This window comes from Oncorhynchus clarkii, chromosome 9 (genome assembly GCF_045791955.1).
Source record: "Oncorhynchus clarkii lewisi isolate Uvic-CL-2024 chromosome 9, UVic_Ocla_1.0, whole genome shotgun sequence".
NCBI lineage: Eukaryota > Metazoa > Chordata > Actinopteri > Salmoniformes > Salmonidae > Oncorhynchus > Oncorhynchus clarkii.
This window is the reverse complement of record NC_092155.1, coordinates 63,232,950-63,259,311: the sequence shown is the minus strand read 5'-3', so window position 1 is coordinate 63,259,311 and position 26,362 is coordinate 63,232,950. Positions and strand designations below refer to the sequence as shown.

The 26,362-nt window shown below is 43.6% G+C and overlaps 1 protein-coding gene across 1 annotated transcript in view; it reads right to left on the bottom strand.

Annotated features, from left to right (window-relative positions):
• LOC139416721 (plexin-A2-like) overlaps window positions 1-26,362 on the bottom strand; it is a 466,777-nt gene that overhangs the window by 159,446 nt on the left and 280,969 nt on the right. The window contains exons 11-12 of the mRNA XM_071165718.1: window positions 21,626-21,722; window positions 20,248-20,447 (exon numbers count right to left, since the gene is read on the bottom strand). Of these exons, the coding sequence (XP_071021819.1) occupies window positions 20,248-20,447; window positions 21,626-21,722 (297 nt within the window). The remainder of the gene's footprint in view (window positions 1-20,247; window positions 20,448-21,625; window positions 21,723-26,362) is intronic.

Sequence of the window (26,362 nt, the reverse complement as noted above, 5' to 3'; positions counted from 1 at the left end):
GACGAACATAATATGATATTGTATATCTCTAGGCTTTCCGTCTCACCAAATGGATTAGGAGGGACCCTCCACACTGCATGTAGCAGGTCAGACGGAGTCTGAACAGAAATTCAAAGCACTTTCAACCTTCCCACCCCAACCATACATTTCAGAAAACAGGTACGATGTCATCAGACCAGAGCACACTGAACAGAGGGTACTAATTGAACCTACATCATTATTCCTGGAAAGACAATGTCATAGTCCACTTCACATACACACAAAAACACAAGCCTCCCAGATAGACCTTAACTACCAGCACCATCTTCTAATCTACTTTACACCAGTACACTGAGCATGAGTTATGCATTAATTAAAGCACAGAAAAGAACTTGGCCAAACATAAAAACTTGGACAGTGCATTAACATTCTGGATACCTGCCTCGGCCCCTGATCTGCTGCTGCTGTTGCCATGAGTGATAAATCTAACAAGATGCCTTATTAGTGCTCAGTGCAGCCCACCTTGTAATAAAATACAATATGGCCGCCCAGCGTGACCTTGGCGCTAGGTGGCATGCTGCCTTCTGTGCTGCACAGCCCATCTGAGGTGAGGAGCTGGCTGCTGTCCAGTGTGTGTGTGAGGAGGAGGAGATAAGGAGGAGAGAAGGAGGAGAGAAAAGAGAAAGAAAAGAAGAGAGACGAGAGGAGAGGAGAGTAGCAGGAAGGGGGGACATACACTACCATCTCCGTGTGAGCTCACAGCCTCTAGATACACAATCAATATGCCATTAGTGGGCACGCATGCTGAAGTAAAAACAACACGAGCAGCCAGCATTTTAAAAGCGGTGCCTGCTCTCTCTCTACCCCCCTCTGAAACTGTGTGCTCACTAATGCGTTGCGCTAACCCAGTGGGACGTGCATTGTAATCTAGATTTAGTGGACATTACAGTAATTGTTCTGGATGTAAAGTAAGTGTGTCACTGCACTGCCTGAGGGTCTGAATAGATTAATGTTTTATTGCTGCTTGGGTATGCTGGGTACGGGAGGACAGAGTGGAGAGAGGAGGCCTGGCTAAATATATCCATGTCAGACCATGGCTGCAGCAATCCGGAACGACGTAGGGATAGTTACATAACAAATGGAGGGAATTGAATGCCTCAGAGAGAGAGAGAGGGAGAGACAGGGAAGGACAGAGAGTGACAGAGACAGGTAGAAAGAGAGGACGAAGAAGAGGGGTGAATAGAATAAGATTTCGTGTGCCCCTCTGGTAGGTGTGGCAGCTAAATGACAATGATGATGATGATGATGATGATGATGCATACAGTATCTCTACTGAAAGGGTGTGACACTCTCCTAGCCAGGGGCTATAATACAACTCTTCCAATGACAGGCGGGACATGGGATATAACTTTAAGAAATGTAATCCATGCATGTTACCCATATCACTGAGCTTCCATTGACAGAAAGAGGCTTGATTCATCAGATTAGTATAAATATCACTTTGTGTGGCACTATTCTTCAAAGCCGTCAAAGACTCATCCTCAAAGCCTTGGTGAGCAGAGACACTCCATGTCTGACCATGGCGCTTTCTGAGTGGCAGACGAACAATGGGATGATACCCACAGAAGTCCCAAAGGACTGATTCCAGAACTGTGGTTACATGGTGACATGCTAACCCACTCCTAATGAACAAAGACAGACTGGGATCTGGCTCAGGAATGCAGTGTGTGTGTGTGTGTGTGTGTGTGTGTGTGTGTGGGAGGGAGGGAGGGAGGGAGGGAGGGAGGGAGGGAGGGAGGGAGGGAGGGAGGGAGGGAGAATTCATGCTACATCCTCCTCTCGTCTCTCTCGTTTCCTTTCAGGCTAGGTGACAAACTTCTCCACTCCAGGTGCCAGCCACTCGCCAGCCTGCCTGTTTGTCTTTACGCTAAACACTGACTCTCTACTCTCCCAGCCCCAACCAGGCAAGAGGAGGAGGAGAGGATGGTTCATTGGGCATGCACACACCCCCTGTCGCCCACCGTCCCCTCTCGTCCCTGCCTCCCCAGCTCCACGCTCCCTGTGTAATCCTTTTAAGAGGAGCTCCACTGCCCACACGGCATTGTCACACTGTGTCAATGGACGGTAATTCACAGAAAACAGCCGGCCGGCCGGCCAGGCAGAACCAGCTCACACATGCCCACTTCCTGTCCCTCAGACACAGGTCCAGGGATGTAAAGGGTGGGCCGGTGGGGGGCAAATTTTCACTTCCTAACACATGCCACTGGATTGGGATTGAGAAGGATGAGAAAGGAGAAGTGCAGAAGTGTGGTGAGATGACTAGATGAAGGGATGAGATGGTGTCATGAAGTTGCCCTCTTTGGGTATTGCAAGCCCCATCCCCCTCTCCCTGCCTCCCCCTGCCTCCCCCTGCCTCCTTCAACTAGGCTGCTGTGGTCGTAAATTCCTGAGGAGAAGACCCTGCCACATGGCCACACAGTATAAGAGGCAGAGTAAATGTTCATAGGGAACAAAGGAATTTCTTCCACCTCACAGAACTTGAGGTACGAACAAATTTTATGTTCCGGAGAAAGTATAAAAGATTGGTGAAGAATCCAGCTACGAACTGGTCCGTTTGTTACAACTTGTGGAAGCTCATGGGAGACGGTGTGGCCACATTACCATAACGCTGTTTATATAATAGCCTCAGATATGAGTTTTACATCTAATTGTTGTATAAGATGAATGAGTGAGTATGATACTGCTTGTAAAATTGTGTAATATGATTTTGGACTGTTTAATTAAGGAAAATACAATTCTCTTTTGAGTTTAACTAAATCAGAGGACCGTCCATGAGCCCAGTTAGGGTCGGGCAACCTGGGACAGGCCCTTTTCTGCAATTCCGAATAAAACCCAACTTTGAGAAATTATCACCAGACCATGTTTTTCTCCATTAGGAGAGGACGAAGGTTGTAGACCATTGCTGAATCTTTTAACCATACCACGTGGTTAAACTCTTAGACTATCGATATCGACAGAATAAGAACAAGTCTTTGATATGAATTACTAGTCTGCAGCTTGGAATTCGGTATCATTGAATGCGAAGAACGACAAATGAATGAATGTCACTCTGAACTATCCCCTCTAACCAAGACAGAGAGAGAGAGAGAGGATGACACTCTCCAACAGAAACAAACTTTTCACCAGCGATCAAGACGACACACTGAGCGTAAATATATATATATTGATTGCAATTGTTCCCGAATGAGTGAGCGTTCGTGTGCAAAGGATTAGCATTTCAATTGTGATAATTATCACTCTGTAGTGACTTCTTAGTCGACCCCCACTTCCCCTTTTGTCTAACAAACCGCCATGCCGGTTTAGCCCACTAGGGCACATTCCCCTATCATATCTTGTAACCTTATTTACTGTTTGTTTATGCATTTCTGTGAATTACTTAGTTAGTAATAAATTAATTATTTAAGACAATTGATGTATGGATGACTCATAGTGAAGACGTCTGGAATGAGACTAACGTGAGGTAAAGTAAATAATTAATTAATTCGAAAACTAATTGATCAGATAAAATATCTGAAAAGTTATTTTAGGAAATGATAACTTTGTAATCGGAATATTTTTCCTTGGTGCCCCACCTTCCTAGTTAATTACAGTTACATGATTAATAATGTTGATCGCGTAATACTAATTACAGAGAATCTTTGATAAAAACTATAAGTCTTCAATTTAATGATAGTAAAGACACGACAATGGAGAAGTGTGGTAGAGAAGAAGGAGAAAGGAGAAAGTGTCGAGGCAGTGAGATTGACCTACAATGAGAAGACGAGAGGAATTTCTATTCTAATCCATTAAAAGAACCTCAGAGAAACAGGAAGTCTCTTTAGTAGATTTTCCCCAGTCAGTAGAGTAGGGTTGCTGTTGCTCAGTTGGTAGAACATGGCGCTTGTAATGCCAGGCTAGGGGGTTAAATTCCTGGGACCACCTGTACATAAATCGTATGCGAGCATGACTATAAGTTCCTTTGGATAAAATTGTCTGCTAAATGGCATATATTACAGAGAAAGGGAGGAGTGGCCTATAAGAACAACCTGGCATTGCTAAGTGCTTTGTTTTTATATTCAGCTGAAGTCATGGTGGGAAAAATGAAACTCATCTAGTCTAGGCCAAACTCAATAGAGGCTGTAGAAAAGCAATCCGTGCTAGCTTTAAGGGGAGTTAGAACACAACGTCTGAAGCTCAATGACAATCTACATTCTACACAGAGAGAGAGAGAGAGAGAGAGAGAGAGAGAGAGAGAGGCTTTGAGCTGTGTCATCTGTATCATCTTATAATGGCAGACAGCACTCTGTACTCTCATGTGAACAGGCCTTAATGTAGGCTTCACTAGTACTTTCTCTCGCTGTGTTTTAGGCTTCCCATATCTCAGATAAAAGCGGTTTCTGATTACATTCAAACTAAGCAGCCTGAGGTAAAAAATACAAAGTGAAAGTGTGTTAGATCTGTTATCTCTGAAGCTACTATATGGTATGACTATGAGCGTGTGTAGCATCTGAATAGCTGTGATAGATCCACTCCCAGTGTTTTAAACGACACAGCTTGCACCAGACCTGAGAGCTGTCTTTGGGTCTTTGCTGGTAGTCTTTGCAGGCAGTTCAGGCATGTCGGATTTCATTGTGACTAGTGTTTAACGGACTCGATAAAACCCACTTTGTTTCTCCACGAACAAACTACACACTAAATACTTCATAGACTCTTAAAAGTATTGTAGCCTGCCCGAGAGATACAGACACTGCCGAGAGATACAGGCACAGACAAAAAATAGTTTTAGCATATAAAAAGGAAAAGAGAGGAGAAATAATGGGAGGAGAACAGGAATGATGAGAGGGAGTAATGTTCTTTAACAGGAATGATGAGAGGGAGTAATGTTCTTTAACAGGAATGATGAGAGGGAGGGAGTAATGTTCTTTAACAGGAATGATGAGAGGGAGGGAGTAATGTTCTTTAACAGGAATGATGAGAGGGAGGGAGTAATGTTCTTTAACAGGAATGATGAGAGGGAGTAATGTTCTTTAACAGGAATGATGAGAGGGACGGAGTAATGTTCTTTAACAGGAATGATGAGATGGAGGGTGTAATGTTCTTTAACAGGAATGATGAGAGGGAGGGAGTAATGTTCTTTAACAGGAATGATGAGAGGGAGGGAGTAATGTTCTTTAACAGGAATGATGAGAGGGAGGGAGTAATGTTCTTTAACAGGAATGATGAGAGGGAGGGAGCAATGTTCTTTAACAGGAATGATGAGAGGGAGGGAGTAATGTTCTTTAACAGGAATGATGAGAGGGAGGGAGTAATGTTCTTTAACAGGAATGATGAGAGGGAGAGAGTAATGTTCTTTAACAGGAATGATGAGAGGGAGGGAGTAATGTTCTTTAACAGGAATGATGAGAGGGAGGGAGTAATGTTCTTTAACAGGAATGATGAGAGAGATGGAGTAATGTTCTTTAACAGGAATGATGAGAGGGAGGGAGTAATGTTCTTTAACAGGAATGATGAGAGGGCGGGAGTAATGTTCTTTAACAGGAATGATGAGAGGGAGGATGTAATGTTCTTTAACAGGAATGATGAGAGGGAGGGAGTAATGTTCTTTAACAGGAATGATGAGAGGGAGTAATGTTCTTTAACAGGAATGATGAGAGGGACGGAGTAATGTTCTTTAACAGGAATTATGAGAGGGAGTAATGTTCTTTAACAGGAATGATGAGAGGGAGTAATGTTCTTTAACAGGAATGATGAGAGGGAGGGAGTAATGTTCTTTAACAGGAATGATGAGAGGGAGGGAGTAATGTTCTTTAACTGGAATGATGAGATGTAGGGAGTAATGTTCTTTAACAGGAATGATGAGAGGGAGGGAGTAATGTTCTTTAACAGGAATTATGAGATGTAGGGAGTAACGTTCTTTAACAGGAATGATGAGAGGGAGGGAGTAATGTTCTTTAACAGGAATGATGAGAGGGAGGGAGTAATGTTCTTTAACAGGAATGATGAGAGGGAGGGAGTAATGTTCTTTAACAGGAATGATGAGAGGGAGGGTGTAATGTTCTTTAACAGGAATGATGAGAGGGAGTAATGTTCTTTAACAGGAATGATGAGAGGGAGTAATGTTCTTTAACAGGAATGATGAGAGGGAGGGAGTAATGTTCTTTAACAGGAATGATGAGAGGGAGGGTGTAATGTTCTTTAACAGGAATGATGAGAGGGAGGGAGTAATGTTCTTTAACAGGAATGATGAGAGGGAGGGAGTAATGTTCTTTAACAGGAATAATGAGAGGGAGTAATGTTCTTTAACAGGAATGATGAGAGGGAGTAATGTTCTTTAACAGGAATGATGAGAGGGAGTAATTTTCTTTAACAGGGATGATGAGATGTAGGGAGTAATGTTATTTAACAGGAATGATGAGAGGGAGTAATGTTCTTTAACAGGAATGATGAGAGGGAGTAATGTTCTTTAACAGGAATGATGAGAGGGAGGGAGTAATGTTCTTTAACAGGAATGATGAGAGGGAGGGAGTAATGTTCTTTAACAGGAATGATGAGAGAGAGGGAGTAATGTTCTTTAACAGGAATGATGAGAGGGAGGGAGTAATGTTCTTTAACAGGAATGATGAGAGGGAGTAATGTTCTTTAACAGGAATGATGAGAGGGAGTAATGTTCTTTAACAGGAATGATGAGAGGGACGGAGTAATGTTCTTTAACAGGAATTGTGAGAGGGAGTAATGTTCTTTAACAGGAATGATGAGAGGGAGTAATGTTCTTTAACAGGAATGATGAAAGGGAGGGAGTAATGTTCTTTAACAGGAATGATGAGAGGAAGGGAGTAATGTTCTTTAACAGGAATGATGAGAGGGGGGGAGTAATGTTCTTTAACAGGAATGATGAGAGGGGGGGAGTAATGTTCTTTAACAGGAATGATGAGAGGGAGGGAGTAATGTTCTTTAACAGGAATGATGAGAGGGAGGGAGTAATGTTCTTTAACAGAAATGATGAGAGGGAGGGAGTAATGTTCTTTAACAGGAATGATGAGAGGGAGGGTGTAATGTTCTTTAACAGGAATGATGAGAGGGAGGGAGTAATGTTCTTTAACTGGAATGATGAGATGTAGGGACTAATGTTCTTTAACATGAATGATGAGAGGGAGGGAGTAATGTTCTTTAACAGGAATGATGAGATGTAGGGAGTAATGTTCTTTAACAGGAATGATGAGAGGGAGGGAGTAATGTTCTTTAACAGGAATGATGAGTGGGAGGGAGTAATGTTCTTTAACAGGAATGATGAGAGGGAGGGAGTAATGTTCTTTAACAGGAATGATGAGAGGGAGGGTGTAATGTTCTTTAACAGGAATGATGAGAGGGAGTAATGTTCTTTAACAGGAATGATGAGAGGGAGTAATGTTCTTTAACAGGAATGATGAGAGGGAGGGAGTAATGTTCTTTAACAGGAATGATGAGAGGGCGGGTGTAATGTTCTTTAACAGGAATGATGAGAGGGAGGGAGTAATGTTCTTTAACAGGAATGATGAGAGGGAGGGAGTAATGTTCTTTAACAGGAATGATGAGAGGGAGTAATGTTCTTTAACAGGAATGATGAGAGGGAGTAATGTCCTTTAACAGGGATGATGAGAGGGAGTAGTTTTCTTTAACAGGGATGATGAGATGTAGGGAGTAATGTTATTTAACAGGAATGATGAGAGGGAGTAATGTTCTTTAACAGGAATGATGAGAGGGAGGGAGTAATGTTCTTTAACAGGAATGATGAGAGGGAGTAATGTTCTTTAACAGGAATGATGAGAGGGAGTAATGTTCTTTAACAGGAATGATGAGAGGGAGTAATGTTCTTTAACAGGAATGATGAGAGGGAGGGAGTAATGTTCTTTAACAGGAATGATGAGAGGGAGGGAGTAATGTTCTTTAACAGGAATGATGAGAGGGAGGGAGTAATGTTCTTTAACAGGAATGATGAGAGGGAGGGAGTAATGTTCTTTAACAGGAATGATGAGAGGGAGGGAGTAATGTTCTTTAACAGGAATGATGAGAGGGAGGGAGTAATGTTCTTTAACAGGAATGACGAGAGGGAGTAATGTTCTTTAACAGGAATGATGAGATGTAGGGAGTAATGTTCTTTAACAGGAATGATGAGAGGGAGGGTGTAATGTTCTTTAACAGGAATGATGAGAGGGAGTAATGTTATTTAACAGGAATGATGAGATGTAGGGAGTAATGTTCTTTAACAGGAATGATGAGAGGGAGGGAGTAATGTTCTTTAACAGGAATGATGAGAGGGAGTAATGTTCTTTAACAGGAATGATGAGAGGGAGGGTGTAATGTTCTTTAACAGGAATGATGAGAGGGAGTAATGTTCTTTAACAGGAATGATGAGAGGGAGGGAGTAATGTTCTTTAACAGGAATGATGAGAGGGAGGGAGTAATGTTCTTTAACAGGAATGATGAGAGGGAGGGAGTAATGTTCTTTAACAGGAATGATGAGAGGGAGGGAGTAATGTTCTTTAACAGGAATGATGAGAGGGAGGGAGTAATGTTCTTTAACAGGAATGATGAGAGGGAGGGACTAATGTTCTTTAACAGGAATGATGAGAGGGAGGATGTAATGTTCTTTAACAGGAATGATGAGAGGGAGGGAGTAATGTTCTTTAACAGGAATGATGAGAGGGAGTAATGTTCTTTAACAGGAATGATGAGAGGGACGGAGTAATGTTCTTTAACAGGAATTATGAGAGGGAGTAATGTTCTTTAACAGGAATGATGAGAGGGAGTAATGTTCTTTAACAGGAATGATGAGAGGGAGGGAGTAATGTTCTTTAACAGGAATGATGAGAGGGAGGGAGTAATGTTCTTTAACAGGAATGATGAGAGGGAGGGTGTAATGTTCTTTAACAGGAATGATGAGAGGGAGGGAGTAATGTTCTTTAACTGGAATGATGAGATGTAGGGAGTAATGTTCTTTAACAGGAATGATGAGAGGGAGGGAGTAATGTTCTTTAACAGGAATGATGAGATGTAGGGAGTAATGTTCTTTAACAGGAATGATGAGAGGGAGGGAGTAATGTTCTTTAACAGGAATGATGAGAGGGAGGGAGTAATGTTCTTTAACAGGAATGATGAGAGGGAGTAATGTTCTTTAACAGGAATGATGAGACGGAGTAATGTTCTTTAACAGGAATGATGAGAGGGAGGGAGTAATGTTCTTTAACAGGAATGATGAGAGGGAGGGAGTAATGTTCTTTAACAGGAATGATGAGAGGGAGGGAGTAATGTTCTTTAACAGGAATGATGAGAGGGAGGGAGTAATGTTCTTTAACAGGAATGATGAGAGGGAGGGAGTAATGTTCTTTAACAGGAATGATGAGAGGGAGGGAGTAATGTTCTTTAACAGGAATGATGAGAGGGAGGGAGTAATGTTCTTTAACAGGAATGATGAGAGGGAGTAATGTTCTTTAACAGGAATGATGAGATGTAGGGAGTAATGTTCTTTAACAGGAATGATGAGAGGGAGGGTGTAATGTTCTTTAACAGGAATGATGAGAGGGAGGGAGTAATGTTCTTTAACAGGAATGATGAGAGGGAGGGAGTAATGTTCTTTAACAGGAATGATGAGAGGGAGTAATGTTCTTTAACAGGAATGATGAGACGGAGTAATGTTCTTTAACAGGAATGATGAGAGGGAGGGAGTAATGTTCTTTAACAGGAATGATGAGAGGGAGGGAGTAATGTTCTTTAACAGGAATGATGAGAGGGAGGGAGTAATGTTCTTTAACTGGAATGATGAGATGTAGGGAGTAATGTTCTTTAACAGGAATGATGAGAGGGAGGGAGTAATGTTCTTTAACAGGAATGATGAGATGTAGGGAGTAATGTTCTTTAACAGGAATGATGAGAGGGAGGGAGTAATGTTCTTTAACAGGAATGATGAGAGGGAGGGAGTAATGTTCTTTAACAGGAATGATGAGAGGGAGGGAGTAATGTTCTTTAACAGGAATGATGAGAGGGAGGGAGTAATGTTCTTTAACAGGAATGATGAGAGGGAGGGAGTAATGTTCTTTAACAGGAATGATGAGAGGGAGGGAGTAATGTTCTTTAACAGGAATGATGAGAGGGAGGGAGTAATGTTCTTTAACAGGAATGATGAGAGGGAGGGAGTAATGTTCTTTAACAGGAATGATGAGAGGGAGGGAGTAATGTTCTTTAACAGGAATGATGAGAGGGAGGGAGTAATGTTCTTTAACAGGAATGATGAGAGGGAGGGAGTAATGTTCTTTAACAGGAATGATGAGAGGGAGTAATGTTCTTTAACAGGAATGATGAGATGTAGGGAGTAATGTTCTTTAACAGGAATGATGAGAGGGAGGGTGTAATGTTTTTTAACAGGAATGATGAGAGGGAGTAATGTTATTTAACAGGAATGATGAGATGTAGGGAGTAATGTTCTTTAACAGGAATGATGAGAGGGAGGGAGTAATGTTCTTTAACAGGAATGATGAGAGGGAGGGAGTAATGTTCTTTAACAGGAATGATGAGAGGGAGTAATGTTCTTTAACAGGAATGATGAGAGGGAGTAATGTTCTTTAACAGGAATGATGAAAGGGAGGGAGTAATGTTCTTTAACAGGAATGATGAGAGGAAGGGAGTAATGTTCTTTAACAGGAATGATGAGAGGGAGTAATGTTCTTTAACAGGAATGATGAGAGGGAGGGAGTAATGTTCTTTAACAGGAATGATGAGAGGGAGGGAGTAATGTTCTTTAACAGGAATGATGAGAGGGAGGGAGTAATGTTCTTTAACAGAAATGATGAGAGGGAGGGAGTAATGTTCTTTAACAGGAATGATGAGAGGGAGGGTGTAATGTTCTTTAACAGGAATGATGAGAGGGAGGGAGTAATGTTCTTTAACTGGAATGATGAGATGTAGGGAGTAATGTTCTTTAACAGGAATGATGAGAGGGAGGGAGTAATGTTCTTTAACAGGAATGATGAGATGTAGGGAGTAATGTTCTTTAACAGGAATGATGAGAGGGAGGGAGTAATGTTCTTTAACAGGAATGATGAGTGGGAGGGAGTAATGTTCTTTAACAGGAATGATGAGAGGGAGGGAGTAATGTTCTTTAACAGGAATGATGAGAGGGAGGGTGTAATGTTCTTTAACAGGAATGATGAGAGGGAGTAATGTTCTTTAACAGGAATGATGAGAGGGAGTAATGTTCTTTAACAGGAATGATGAGAGGGAGGGAGTAATGTTCTTTAACAGGAATGATGAGAGGGCGGGTGTAATGTTCTTTAACAGGAATGATGAGAGGGAGGGAGTAATGTTCTTTAACAGGAATGATGAGAGGGAGGGAGTAATGTTCTTTAACAGGAATGATGAGAGGGAGGGAGTAATGTTCTTTAACAGGAATGATGAGAGGGAGTAATGTTCTTTAACAGGAATGATGAGAGGGAGTAATGTCCTTTAACAGGGATGATGAGAGGGAGTAGTTTTCTTTAACAGGGATGATGAGAGGGAGTAGTTTTCTTTAACAGGGATGATGAGATGTAGGGAGTAATGTTATTTAACAGGAATGATGAGAGGGAGTAATGTTCTTTAACAGGAATGATGAGAGGGAGGGAGTAATGTTCTTTAACAGGAATGATGAGAGGGAGGGTGTAATGTTCTTTAACAGGAATGATGAGAGGGAGTAATGTTCTTTAACAGGAATGATGAGAGGGAGTAATGTTCTTTAACAGGAATGATGAGAGGGAGGGAGTAATGTTCTTTAACAGGAATGATGAGAGGGCGGGTGTAATGTTCTTTAACAGGAATGATGAGAGGGAGGGAGTAATGTTCTTTAACAGGAATGATGAGAGGGAGGGAGTAATGTTCTTTAACAGGAATGATGAGAGGGAGTAATGTTCTTTAACAGGAATGATGAGAGGGAGTAATGTCCTTTAACAGGGATGATGAGAGGGAGTAGTTTTCTTTAACAGGGATGATGATATGTAGGGAGTAATGTTATTTAACAGGAATGATGAGAGGGAGTAATGTTCTTTAACAGGAATGATGAGAGGGAGGGAGTAATGTTCTTTAACAGGAATGATGAGAGGGAGTAATGTTCTTTAACAGGAATGATGAGAGGGAGTAATGTTCTTTAACAGGAATGATGAGAGGGAGTAATGTCCTTTAACAGGAATGATGAGAGGGAGGGAGTAATGTTCTTTAACAGGAATGATGAGAGGGAGGGAGTAATGTTCTTTAACAGGAATGATGAGAGGGAGGGAGTAATGTTCTTTAACAGGAATGATGAGAGGGAGGGAGTAATGTTCTTTAACAGGAATGACGAGAGGGAGTAATGTTCTTTAACAGGAATGATGAGATGTAGGGAGTAATGTTCTTTAACAGGAATGATGAGAGGGAGGGTGTAATGTTCTTTAACAGGAATGATGAGAGGGAGTAATGTTATTTAACAGGAATGATGAGATGTAGGGAGTAATGTTCTTTAACAGGAATGATGAGAGGGAGGGAGTAATGTTCTTTAACAGGAATGATGAGAGGGAGTAATGTTCTTTAACAGGAATGATGAGAGGGAGGGTGTAATGTTCTTTAACAGGAATGATGAGAGGGAGTAATGTTCTTTAACAGGAATGATGAGAGGGAGGGAGTAATGTTCTTTAACAGGAATGATGAGAGGGAGGGAGTAATGTTCTTTAACAGGAATGATGAGAGGGAGGGAGTAATGTTCTTTAACAGGAATGATGAGAGGGAGGGAGTAATGTTCTTTAACAGGAATGATGAGAGGGAGGGAGTAATGTTCTTTAACAGGAATGATGAGAGGGAGGGAGTAATGTTCTTTAACAGGAATGATGAGAGGGAGGATGTAATGTTCTTTAACAGGAATGATGAGAGGGAGGGAGTAATGTTCTTTAACAGGAATGATGAGAGGGAGTAATGTTCTTTAACAGGAATGATGAGAGGGACGGAGTAATGTTCTTTAACAGGAATTATGAGAGGGAGTAATGTTCTTTAACAGGAATGATGAGAGGGAGTAATGTTCTTTAACAGGAATGATGAGAGGGAGGGAGTAATGTTCTTTAACAGGAATGATGAGAGGGAGGGAGTAATGTTCTTTAACAGGAATGATGGGAGGGAGGGTGTAATGTTCTTTAACAGGAATGATGAGAGGGAGGGAGTAATGTTCTTTAACTGGAATGATGAGATGTAGGGAGTAATGTTCTTTAACAGGAATGATGAGAGGGAGGGAGTAATGTTCTTTAACAGGAATGATGAGATGTAGGGAGTAATGTTCTTTAACAGGAATGATGAGAGGGAGGGAGTAATGTTCTTTAACAGGAATGATGAGAGGGAGGGAGTAATGTTCTTTAACAGGAATGATGAGAGGGAGTAATGTTCTTTAACAGGAATGATGAGACGGAGTAATGTTCTTTAACAGGAATGATGAGAGGGAGGGAGTAATGTTCTTTAACAGGAATGATGAGAGGGAGGGAGTAATGTTCTTTAACAGGAATGATGAGAGGGAGGGAGTAATGTTCTTTAACAGGAATGATGAGAGGGAGGGAGTAATGTTCTTTAACAGGAATGATGAGAGGGAGGGAGTAATGTTCTTTAACAGGAATGATGAGAGGGAGGGAGTAATGTTCTTTAACAGGAATGATGAGAGGGAGGGAGTAATGTTCTTTAACAGGAATGATGAGAGGGAGTAATGTTCTTTAACAGGAATGATGAGATGTAGGGAGTAATGTTCTTTAACAGGAATGATGAGAGGGAGGGTGTAATGTTCTTTAACAGGAATGATGAGAGGGAGTAATGTTATTTAACAGGAATGATGAGTTGTAGGGAGTAATGTTCTTTAACAGGAATGATGAGAGGGAGGGAGTAATGTTCTTTAACAGGAATGATGAGAGGGAGGGAGTAATGTTCTTTAACAGGAATTATGAGAGGGAGTAATGTTCTTTAACAGGAATGATGAGATGTAGGGAGTAATGTTCTTTAACAGGAATGATGAGAGGGAGGGAGTAATGTTCTTTAACAGGAATGATGAGAGGGAGGGAGTAGTGTTCTTTAACAGGAATGATCAGAGGGAGGGAGTAATGTTCTTTAACAGGAATGATGAGAGGGAGTAATGTTCTTTAACAGGAATGATGAGAGGGAGGGAGTAATGTTCTTTAACAGGAATGATGAGAGGGAGGGAGTAATGTTCTTTAACAGGAATGATGAGAGGGAGGGAGTAATGTTCTTTAACAGGAATGATGAGAGGGAGGGAGTCATGTTCTTTATAGTTTCTCCTCTTGTTTCTCCACTGGGCAGCTAAGACTAAGGCTGTGTGAAAGGAGGGATTTCAAGTGTTAGTTCACGAAAGGCAAGTTCCTTCCTTTCAAGACCTTTAATCCCCAGCTTCATGTGATGCTGTTCCCTCTGGTGTTAGAGAGGCTTATATCTGTTCAATATTAATGCATGTGCCGTGGTGGTGTGTAGGGGGGGGGGGGGGGGGGGGGGCGTTCAGGCAGGGCACCTAATAGAAATATAAATGATTCAAAACGAGAGTCTTCTGGTAGACTAATAACCATGTATGTATACAGATCAGATCATGATTGGGACTTTGTTGCACACAATAAAAAAAAGACATACATTCAGCCCGTGAGGGAAAGAGTCTAGTCTTTTGGAAGAAATTCTCATTATTGGGAGAGGAAGGGGGTTGGGGGAAGAGAGAGAGAAGAAAGAGAACAAATGAATGCAGAGTAGAGGAGGGAAAAATAACAGAAGCTCAACAAGTGCTGTTCCTTGCCTCTGGAGCTGTACTGTGTGTGTGTGTTTGTGTGTGTTTGTGTGTGTGTGTGTGTGTGTGTGTGTGTGTGTGTGTGTGTGTGTGTGTGTGTGTGTGTGTGTGTGTGTGTGTGTGTGTGTGTGTGTGAGCATGAATATGTGTGTGTGTGTCCAACTCCAGTGAACAGTACAAATCAATGTGGCAGTGGGATTCCAGTGGCAGCTGTGTTGCATAACAGGGCTCACTCAGTCTGACACCCCACAGAGGCTCTGCACATCATCTCTTCCTCTCCTCCTCTTTCCCCTACTTCTCTTCCTCTCCTCGCTTCTCTCCTCCTCATCCCCCTACTTCTCTTCCTCTCCTCCCTTCTCTCCTCCTCTTTCCCCTACTCCTCTTCCTCCCCTCCCCTCTCTCCTCCTCTTTCCCCTACTCCTCTTCCTCTCCTCCCTTCTCTCCTCCTCTTTCCCCTACTTCTCTTCCTCTCCTCGCTTCTCTCCTCCTCTTCCCCTACTCCTCTTCCTCTCCTCCCTTCTCTCCTCCTCTTTCCCCTACTTCTCTTCCTCGCCTCGCTTCTCTCCTCCTCTTCCCCCTACTTCTCTTCCTCTCCTCCCTTCTCTCCTCTTTCCCCTACTTCTCTTCCTCTCCTCCCTTCTCTCCTCCTCTTTTCCCTACTCCTCTTCCTCTCCTCCTCCTCTCCTCCTCTTTCCCCTACTTCTCTTCCTCTCCTCCCTTCTCTCCTCCTCTTTCCCCTACTTCTCTTCCTCGCCTCGCTTCTCTCCTCCTCTTCCCCCTACTTCTCTTCCTCTCCTCCCTTCTCTCCTCCTCTTCCCCTACTCCTCTTCCTCTCCTCCCTTCTCTCCTCCTCTTCCTCTCCTCCCTTCTCTCCTCCTCTTCCCCCTACTTCTCTTCCTCTCCTCCCTTCTCTCCTCCTCTTCCCCCTACTCCTCTTCCTCTCCTCCCTTCTCTCCTCCTCTTCCCCCTACTTCTCTTCCTCTCCTCCCTTCTCTCCTCCTCTTCCCCCTACTTCTCTTCCTCTCCTCCCTTCTCTCCTCCTCTTCCCCCTACTTCTCTTCCTCTCCTCCTCTTCCCCTACTCCTCTTCCTCTCCTCCCTTCTCTCCTCCTCTTCCCCCTACTTCTCTTCCTCTCCTCCCTTCTCTCCTCCTCTTTTCCCTACTCCTCTTCCTCTCCTCCCTTCTCTCCTCCTCTTTCCTTTACATCTCTTCCACCCACTGCACTCTGCCTCTCTCAAACTCTCAGTACTACTTTCCCTCTTTCTCTCTCTCTCTCTTTCTGTTTAGCTGCAGTTTCACTCTTCTCATTTCACTTTCTCTCTTTCTCCCTCTGTCCCTCTCTTTCTCACTTCATTCATTCTCTCTCTATCTTGCTCTCTCTCTCTGTTTAGCTTCTTCTTCTCTGTTGTCATCTCTCTTCCTCAGCTGCTTTCTCTCTATCCTTCCAATCAGACTGAGGACGAGCTTTCAGCTATCCTAACATAACCTACTCACTACACTAATGAACACTGGGAGCTGAACTATGCTGAAATATGTCTCCATAGGGTTACTGCTTGTTAGAAGTCCACAAACACACACACACACACACACACACACACACACACACACACACACGCGCGCACACACTCACACACTGTCTTCCACACACACACACTTCGCTGTCACAAATTGCCCAGAATGACAAGCTGAGAGAGTGTAATGGAGTACCACAAGAGCGTAACTTCATTTACTAGAATGAGTCACAGACAGAGTGACACATGGACGATCACAGGAGACAGGAGACAGAGAGACAAGGAGACATAGAGACAAGGAGACAGAGAGACAAGGAGACAGAGAGACAAGGAGACAGGAGATAGAGAGACAAGGAGACAGGAGACAGATAGACAAGGAGTCAGGAGACAGATAGACAAGGAGACAGCGAGACAAGGAGACAGGAGATAGAGAGACAAGGAGACAGAGAGACAAGGAGACAGAGAGACAAGGAGACAGGGAGACAGAGAGACAAGGAGACAGAGAGACAAGGAGACAAGAGATAGAGAGACAAGGAGACAGTATGTTCAGAACAGCAGACATATAGTGAGCAATATGTTCAGAACAGCAGACATATAGTGAGCAATATGTTCAGAACAGCAGACATATAGTGAGCAATATGTTCAGAACAGCAGACATATAGTGAGCAATATGTTCAGAACAGCAGACATATAGTGAGCAATATGTTCAGAACTGTTCAGAACAGCAGACATATAGTGAGCAATATGTTTGGAACATCTAATCACAATAAAATGGCAGTATTGAATCGCAATACATATCATATCGGCACCAAAGTATTGTGATAATATTGTATTGTGAGGCCCCTGGCAATTCCCAGCCTTACTCAGGCTCCCAAGTGTTGCAGGGGTCTAAGACACTGCATTTCAGTGCAAGACTAGAAGAGGTGTCACTACAGTCCCTGGTTCAATTCCAGGCTGTATCACTTCCGGCTGTGATTGGGAGCCCCATAGGGTGGCGCACAATTGGCTCAGCGTTGGCCGGGGTAGGCTGTCATTGTAAATAAGAATTTGTTCTTAACTAACATGCCTAATTAAATACAATGTCCGGGCAGCCCTCAGCCTCTGGGTCTGACTCTCCTGTGTCACTGGGTCAACCATACCCACCACACGAGCCACACGGAAATGATGCCTTAGTACACAAAGGGCTGCTACTAGGGGGAAACAAACAAACTTGATTCTGGGAAACGTTCCCAGGGATGGGCATTGTTGTAAGGTTGGAGCCATGGCAACTGGGTGAGAGAGCCACCTCTTCTCTTACTCTAATGCACTTTACTGTCTGCATAGTCTGCCACTTCGATAGCCTTGCATCAATGAGACTACGTCTGTCTGGGGAACTCAAGCAGGGATAGACTACGTCTGTCTGGGGAACTCAAGCAGGGTTAGTTTCTTTACTACTAGAGGCATGTCGCTATCATTTTTTTGTTAAAACATTGTACTCTATTTCTGTCTAGGTGTGAACATTAAATTAATCTTGGGGGCCTCCCGGGTGGAGCAGTGGTTAAGGACGCTGTACTGCAGCGCCAGCTGTGCCACCAGAGACTCTGGGTTCGCGACCAGGCTCTGTCGTAACCGGCCGCGACCGGGAGGTCCGTGGGGCGACGCACATTTGGCCCAGCGTCCGGGTTAGGGAGAGTTTGGCCGGTAGGGAAATCCTTGTCTCATCGCGCACCAGCGACTCCTGTGGCGGGCTGGGCGCAGTGCGCGCTAACCAAGGTTGCCAGGTGCACTGTGTTTCCTCCGACACATTGGTGCGGCTGGCTTCCGGGTTGGATGTGCGCTGTGTTAAGAAGCAGCGGCTTGGTTGGGTTGTGTATCGGAGGACACATGACTTTCAACCTTCGTCTCTCCCGAGCCCGTACGGGAGTTGTAGCGATGAGACAAGATAGTAGCTACTAAAAACAATTGGATACCACGAAATTGGGGAGAAAAGGGGTAAAATTCACTAAATAAATAATAATAATTAAGCTTGGAATTCTGGTTAACACAAGCATAAAGACATACATCTTTATAAAGTGGCTCATGTGGCACAGACAGACAGGCCCACTGAGAGACACTGAGGCAGGCCCCTGGGTGTGTTTGTGTGTGTGTGTGTCAGGTCCCTCGCCCTTGCAGCACTGCTGAAGGTGAGCTGAGCTGTGGCCTCTCTCCAGAGACACACACACTCCCTTTTTGCTCTTCAGTGAAAATAAACACCAGATGCTGTCTCCCTGCATATTGATTGTGTGTCATAGTGAGAGAAGAAGATGGGGGGCAGAGATGAGACAGAGAGAGAGAGATAGAGAGAAGAGAGAACAAGGGAAAAAATAGAGAGCGAGAGAGCAGAAGAGAGAACAAGGGAAAAATAGAGAGAGAGAGAGAGAGAGAGAGAGAGAGAGAGCAGAAGAGACAACAAGGGACAAATAGAGAGCAAGAGAGAGAGAGAGAGAGAGAGAGAGAGAGAGAGAGAGAGAGCAGAGGAGAAGAGAGAACAAGGAGAAAATAGAGCTAGAGAGAGAGAGAGAGAGAGAGCAGAGGAGAGAACAAGGAAAAATAGAGAGAGAGAGAGAGAGAGAGAGAGAGCAGAAGAGAGAACAAGGGGAAAATAGAGAGCGAGAGAGAGAGCAGAGGAGAGAACAAGGAAAAATAGAGAGAGAGAGAGAGATAGAGAGCAGAAGAGAGAACAATGGGAAAATAGAGAGAGAGAGAGAGAGCAGAGGAGAAAACAAGGAAAAATAAAGAGAGCGAGAGAGAGAGAAAGAGAGAGAGAGAGAGAGAGAGAGAAAGAGAGCAGAAGAAAGAACAAGGGAAAAATAGAGAGAGAGAGAGAGAGAGAGAGAGATAGAGAGCAGAAGAGAGAACAAGGGAAAAATAGAGAGAGAGAGAGAGAGGGAGAGATTGAGAGAGAGAGAAAGAGAGAGAGGGGGCAGAGATGTGACAGAGAGAGAAATAGAAGAGAGAAAAATAAAGTGTGAGAGAGAAATAGAGAGAGGAGAGAGAGACAGAGAAATATAAACAAAGCAGTGAGGAAGAGAGAGAGAGGAGAGAGAGAGACAGAAATATAAACAAAGCAGTGAGGAAGAGAGAGGAGAGACAGAAATATAAACAAAGCAGTGAGGAAGAGAGAGGAGAGAGATACAGAGAAATATAAACAAAGCAGTGAGGAAGAGAGAGAGAGGAGAGAGAGACAGAGAAATATAAACAAAGCAGTGAGGAAGAGAGAGAGAGAGAGATACAGAGAAATATAAACAAAGCAGTGAAAAGGAGAGAGAGAGAGGAGAGAGAGACAGAGAAATATAAACAAAGCAGTGAGGAAGAGAGAGAGTGGAGAGAGAGAGACAGAGAGATATAAACAAAGCAGTGAGGAAGAGAGAGAGAGGAGAGAGAGAGACAGAGAAATATAAACAAAGCAGTGAGGAAGAGAGAACCTGTGTGCAGCTCCAGGAGTGATGTCAGATGGGCTCCTCTCCTACCAGCAGATCCATCTCATTCACACACAGTTCAGTCCATTCTAGACCAATGGAAACATGCAACAGTAGCACCAATACCATGCAGGCCTCCCAATGCAAATACTGTAGGACCTGTCACTGTCAAGGACTAGACCTGTCTGATCCTGCACTCTGTAGTTGTTGATCTCAGCTGAAGGAGAAGTGCAGACAGATACATTGTACATTGAACAGTAAACACATGGCCTGTGCTGTCAGACAGGCAGTACATAATATTTTAGCTTAAAGCTAAAAATGTGACACCAGACTGGATGAGGAGGAGACTGCATCTACAATGGACGACAGGCAGTTGTCCCACGGTTCATTCCGTCGACTACAGACGACCATATGATGAACGCCGATATATGCCTGTTACCCCTATGGTTATGGGGAACGGTTTGAGTGTGTATGAGGTATCACTGACCTCCGTGATGCGTGGGTTGGTACACTGGACTTTCTTGCTGGACAGGTCAAGCCAGCGGGTGGTATAGGGGTTGAGGGGCGGGCAGTGGTGGCGCAGGGTACAGCGGCCCTCTCCACTACACCAACCACACTGGAACTTCCTCTGGGCCTTCAGACACATGCCACAGCTGTCCCTCTGGGCCACACACTTATACAGGTGCACTGTGGGATTCAGGAGGACTCAGGGTAAAAACTACAGTGTTGGGAACAGTAAACAGCATTTGATTTGAACGTAACATTATACTGACAATTTAACACATTTGTCAACCTAACATTATCTGACAAACATACTGTAGTGTAATGTAGTACTGGACTGTATTCCTGGGGGATTTAGTTGGTTAAACATTACATTCTTTAAGAATGATACAACTGTGCTCTTCATACCTGCTGTTTGGGTAAAAGCAGGTATTATGCTGTGTATCCTGCTGAGACAAGACGTTATTTGACAAGGAGCATCTGTTTATGTGTTGGTGTCAACAAATGTGTGTGTGTGTGTGTGTGTGTGTGTGTGTGTGTGTGTGTGTGCTTGGTTGGTTTCACTATCCTTGTGGGGACCAAAAGACCTCACAAGGATAGTAAAACAAGGAAAGTGAGGACATTTCACTGGTCCCCACCAGGAAAAAGGCTATTTTATGATTAGGGTTACAATCAGGGTTAAGGTTAGAATTAGGGTTAGGGTTAGGGGTTAGGTTAAGGGTTAGGAGTTAGGTTTAGGGGTTTAGGTTTAAGGTAAGGGTTAAGGTTAGAATTAGGGTTAGGGTTAGGGGTTATGTTAAGGGTTAGGAGTTAGGTTTAGGGGTTTAGGTTTAAGGTTAGTAGTAAGATTTAGGTTTGGGTTTAAGGTAAGGGCTAAGGTTAGGTTTAGGGTTAGTAGTTAGATTTAGGTTTGGGTTTAAGGTAAGGGTTAAGGTTAGGTTTAGGGTTAGTAGTTAGATTTAGGTTTGGGTTTAAGGTAAGGGTTAAGGTTAGGTTTAGGGTTAGTAGTTAGGTTTAGGTTTAAGGTAAGGGTTAAGGTTAGGTTTAGGGTTAGTAGTTAGATTTAGGTTTGGGTTTAAGGTAAGGGTTAAGGTTAGGTTTAGGGTTAGTAGTTAGATTTAGGTTTGGGTTTAAGGTAAGGGTTAAGGTTAGGTTTAGGGTTAGTAGTTAGATTTAGGTTTGGGTTTAAGGTAAGGGTTAAGGTTAAGGTTAGGTTTAGGGTTAGTAGTTAGATTTAGGTTTGGGTTTAAGGTAAGGGTTAAGGTTAAGGTTAGGTTTAGGGATTAGGGAAAATAGGATTTTGAAAGGGAATGAATTGTTTGGTCCGCACAGGGATAGTAAAACAAGCAATGTGAATGTCTTACCTTGGATATTATCTGGGTTGTCTATAATGAAGTTGCCGTTCCAGACCACTGAAAAATCCACTGGCAACTCACTGATCTTCATCCCTTCATAGAGATACTGAGAGAGAGAGAGAGAGAGAGAGAGAGAGAGAGAGAGGTGAGGTAGGGGGACAGAGGAGGGGGAAAGAGGGAGGGGAGGGAGAGAGAGGGGGGAGAGAAGGAAAAAGTAGAGAGGGAGCAAAAGAGAGCAAGAGGGAGAAAAAAATGCAAAATAGAGAATTTCAGCATGAGAAACTTAAATACCCACCACAAATCCCTGACCCTGGCGCTGCATGTTGAATGTTCCCCTAACGTTGCTACAACCTTGCATCACCACCTCATTATGAATAGGACAAGAGGGAGAGGAGAGTTAAAGAGATTCTCCGGTACTTTTCTATACGTTTTAGCCAGTAATTGTGATAGTAGCACTCACAAACCAAAAGTCGTCTCTGAAAATGGCGTACTACCTCACATATGTGCAGATATGTGTACTACGCTATTGCTCTCTCCTTCTCTGCTGTCCACTGAGCCGTTGGGCCGGCCCTGCAACCTCATTGGATAACGCTGGACAGGACTCTTGCTACCTGTCACTCAAAGGCGAAGGGCTAAATATCAAAGTATAAAACTCAAATTGCTAGGGAGCTGGCCCACGTGGGGGGAAAAGTAGGGAAAATGGCAGGGCACAGCTTCAAGAAAACAGTTGCTTTCGAACTAGAGATTTCATGATTAATTGAGATAAGAGAATAATTCTGCTCATACAGTGCCTTGCGAAAGTATTCGGCCCCCTTGAACTTTGCGACCTTTTGCCACATTTCAGGCTTCAAACATAAAGATATACAACTGTATTTTTTTGTGAAGAATCAACAACAAGTGGGACACAATCATGAAGTGGAACGACATTTATTGGATATTTCAAACTTTTTTAACAAATCAAAAACTGAAAAATTGGGCGTGCAAAATTATTCAGCCCCTTTACTTTCAGTATCAGACCACTGCAAATCTACCAAGACCTGGCCGTCCCTCTAAACTTTCAGCTCATACAAGGAGAAGACTGATCAGAGATGCAGCCAAGAGGCCCATGATCACTCTGGATGAACTGCAGAGATCTACAGCTGAGGTGGGAGACTCTGTCCATAGGACAACAATCAGTCGTATATTGCACAAATCTGGCCTTTATGGAAGAGTGGCAAGAAGAAAGCCATTTCTTAAAGATATCCATAAAAATTGTCGTTTAAAGTTTGCCACAAGCCACCTGGGAGACACACCAAACATGTGGAAGAAGGTGCTCTGGTCAGATGAAACCAAAATTGAAAATTTTGGCAACAATGCAAAATGTTATGTTTGGCGTAAAAGCAACACAGCTCATCACACTGAACACATCATCCCCACTGTCAAACATGGTGGTGGCAGCATCATGGTTTGGGCCTGCTTTTCTTCAGCGGGGACAGGGAAGATGGTTAAAATTGATGGGAAGATGGATGGAGCCAAATACAGGACCATTCTGGAAGAAAACCTGATGGAGTCTGCAAAAGACCTGAGACTGGGACGGAGATTTGTCTTCCAACAAAACATAAAGCAAAATCTACAATGGAATGGTTCAAAAATAAACATATCCAGGTGTTAGAATGGCCAAGTCAAAGTCCAGACCTGAATCCAATCGAGAATCTGTTGAAAGAACTGAAAACTGCTGTTCACAAATGCTCTCCATCCAACCTCACTGAGCTCGAGCTGTTTTGCAAGGAGGAATGGGAAAAAATGTCAGTCTCTCGATGTGCAAAACTGATAGAGGCATAGCCCAAGCGACTTACAGCTGTAATCGCAGCAAAAGGTGGCGCTACAAAGTATTAATTTTTCAGTTTTTGATTTGTTAAAAAAGTTTGAAATATCCAATAAATGTCGTTCCACTTCATGATTGTGTCCCACTTGTTGTTGATTCTTCGCAAAAAAATACAGTTTTATATCTTTATGTTTGAAGCCTGAAATGTGGCAAAAGGTCGCGAAGTTCAAGGGGGCCAAATACTTTCGCTAGGCACTGTAGATGATATATGTATGAAGTACACATTGACACATCCAGCCCAACGCGGGAGGTTTCCAAAATACTTTCTTAGTCGCCAAAGCCCCAGAGCATGTCTTTAAGTCCTCCTAGATTCCCCCTCCTCCTTCTCTCTGCCATCCTAGATCCCCCTTCCTTATCTCTGCCATCATAGATCCCCCTTCCTTCTCTCTGTCCTCCTAGATTCCCCCTTCATTGTCTCTGTCCTCCTAGATTCCCCCTTCCTTCTCTCTGTCCTCCTAGATTCCCCCTTCCTTCTCTCTGTCCTCCTAGATTCCCCCTTCCTTCTCTCTGTCCTCCTAGATTCCCCCTTCCTTCTCTCTGTCCTCCTAGATTCCCCCTTCCTTCTTTCTGTCCTCATAGATTCCCCCTTCCTTCTCTCTGTCCTCCTAGATCCCCCTTCCTTCTCTCTGTCCTTCTAGATTCCCCCTTCCTTCTCTCTGTCCTCCTAGATTCCCCCTTCCTTCTCCCTGTCCTCCTAGATTCCCCCTTCCTTCTCTCTGTCAGCCTAGATCCCCCCTTCCTTCTCTCTGTCAGCCTAGATTCCCCCTTCCTTCTCTCTGTCCTTCTAAATTCCCCCTTCCTTCTTTCTGTCCTCCTAGATTCCCCCTTCCTTCTCTCTGTCCTCCTAGATTCTCCCTTCCTTCTCTCTGTCCTCCTAGATTCCCCCTTCCTTCTCTCTGTCCTCCTAGGTGATGTCCTCAGCTGCCTCTCTTGCCCTTATCTCCTTCGTGGCTGTGGCTGTGGCTGCGCACGTGTGTGTGTGTGTATGTGTGTGTGTGTGTCCCTTCTGGGAATAGGACTGGAATCAGTGTGAGCCTGGCTGGAGGGCAGAGCAGAGCTTCACTGCATTAACAGTCCTTTCCTCTCCTGTGCTGTCCTGTGTAACTACCCAGGCCAGGGCCCCTCTCTCACCCAGCCTATCCACTGACAGGCTACTGCTGCTGGGTACAGTTGACATGGCTAGAGGCCTCACACCACAGACACTGTTAACACTCTCACTAAGAGTCTGACAATCATTGACATTCATTGACATTGAGAGTGCAAAATGGGAATAGATACTGTGTGGTAAATATAGTGGATGTGTGAGGGTTATTTAGAAGTTAACCAGGGTGTTGTGGTGATATAGTGGATGTGTGAGGGTTATGTAGGAGTTAACCAGGGTGTTGTGGTGATGTAGTGGATGTGTGAGGGTTATTTAGGAGTTAACCAGGGTGTTGTGTTGATATAGTGGATGTGTGAGGGTTATTTAGGAGTTAACCAGGGTGTTGTGGTGATATAGTGGATGTGTGAGGGTTATTTATTTATTTACCCTAACCCTGCAGTGTGTTACTGTGTGTTACTAACCCTAACTCTGCAATGTATTACTGTGTGTTACTATGTGTTACTAACCCTAACCCTCCACTGTGTTACTGTGTGTTACTAACCCTAACCCTGCAGTGTGTTACTGTGTGTTACTAACCCTAACCCTGCAGTTTGTTATTGTGTGTTACTAACCCTAACCCTGCAGTGTGTTACTGTGTGTTACTAACCCTAACCCTGCAGTGTGTTACTGTGAGTTACTAACCCTAACCCTGCAGTGTGTTACTGTGTGTTACTGTGTGTTACTAACCCTAACCCTGCAGTGTGTTACTGTGAGTTACTAACCCTAACCCTGCAGTGTGTTACTGTGAGTTACTAACCCTAACCCTGCAGTGTGTTACTGTGAGTTACTAACCCTAACCCTGCAGTGTGTTACTGTGTGTTACTGTGAGTTAGTAACCCTAACCCTGCAGTGTGTTACTGTGAGTTAGTAACCCTAACCCTGCAGTGTGTTACTGTGAGTTACTAACCCTAACCCTGCAGTGTGTTACTGTGTGTTACTAACCCTAACCCTGCAGTGTGTTACTGTGTGTTACTGTGTGTTACTAACCCTAACCCTGCAGTGTGTTACTGTGTGTTACTAACCCTAACCCTGCAGTGTGTTACTGTGTGTTACTAACCCTAACCCTGCAGTGTGTTACTGTGTGTTACTAACCCTAACCCTGCAGTGTGTTATTGTGTGTTACTAACCCTAACCCTGCAGTGTGTTACTGTGAGTTACTAACTCTAACCCTGCAGTGTGTTAATGTGTGTTACTGTGTGTTACTAACCCTGCAGTGTGTTAATGTGTGTTACTAACCTTAACCCTGCAGTGTGTTACTGTGTGTTACTAACCCTAACCCTGCAGTGTGTTACTGTGAGTTACTAACCCTAACCCTGCAGTGTGTTACTGTGAGTTACTAACCCTAACCCTGTAGTGTGTTACTGTGAGTTACTAACCCTAACCCTGCAGTGTGTTACTGTGAGTTACTAACCCTAACCCTGCAGTGTGTTACTGTGTGTTACTAACCCAAACCCTGCAGTGTGTTACTGTGTGTTACTGTGTGTTACTAACCCTAACCCTGCAGTGTGTTACTGTGTGTTACTAACCCTAACCCTGCAGTGTGTTACTGTGTGTTACTAACCCTGCAGTGTGTTACTGTGTGTTACTAACCCTAACCCTGCAGTGTGTTACTGTGTGTTACTAACCCTAACCCTGCAGTGTGTTACTGTGTGTTACTAACCCTAACCCTGCAGTGTGTTACTGTGTGTTTCTAACCCTAACCCTGCAGTGTGTTACTGTGTGTTTCTAACCCTAACCCTGC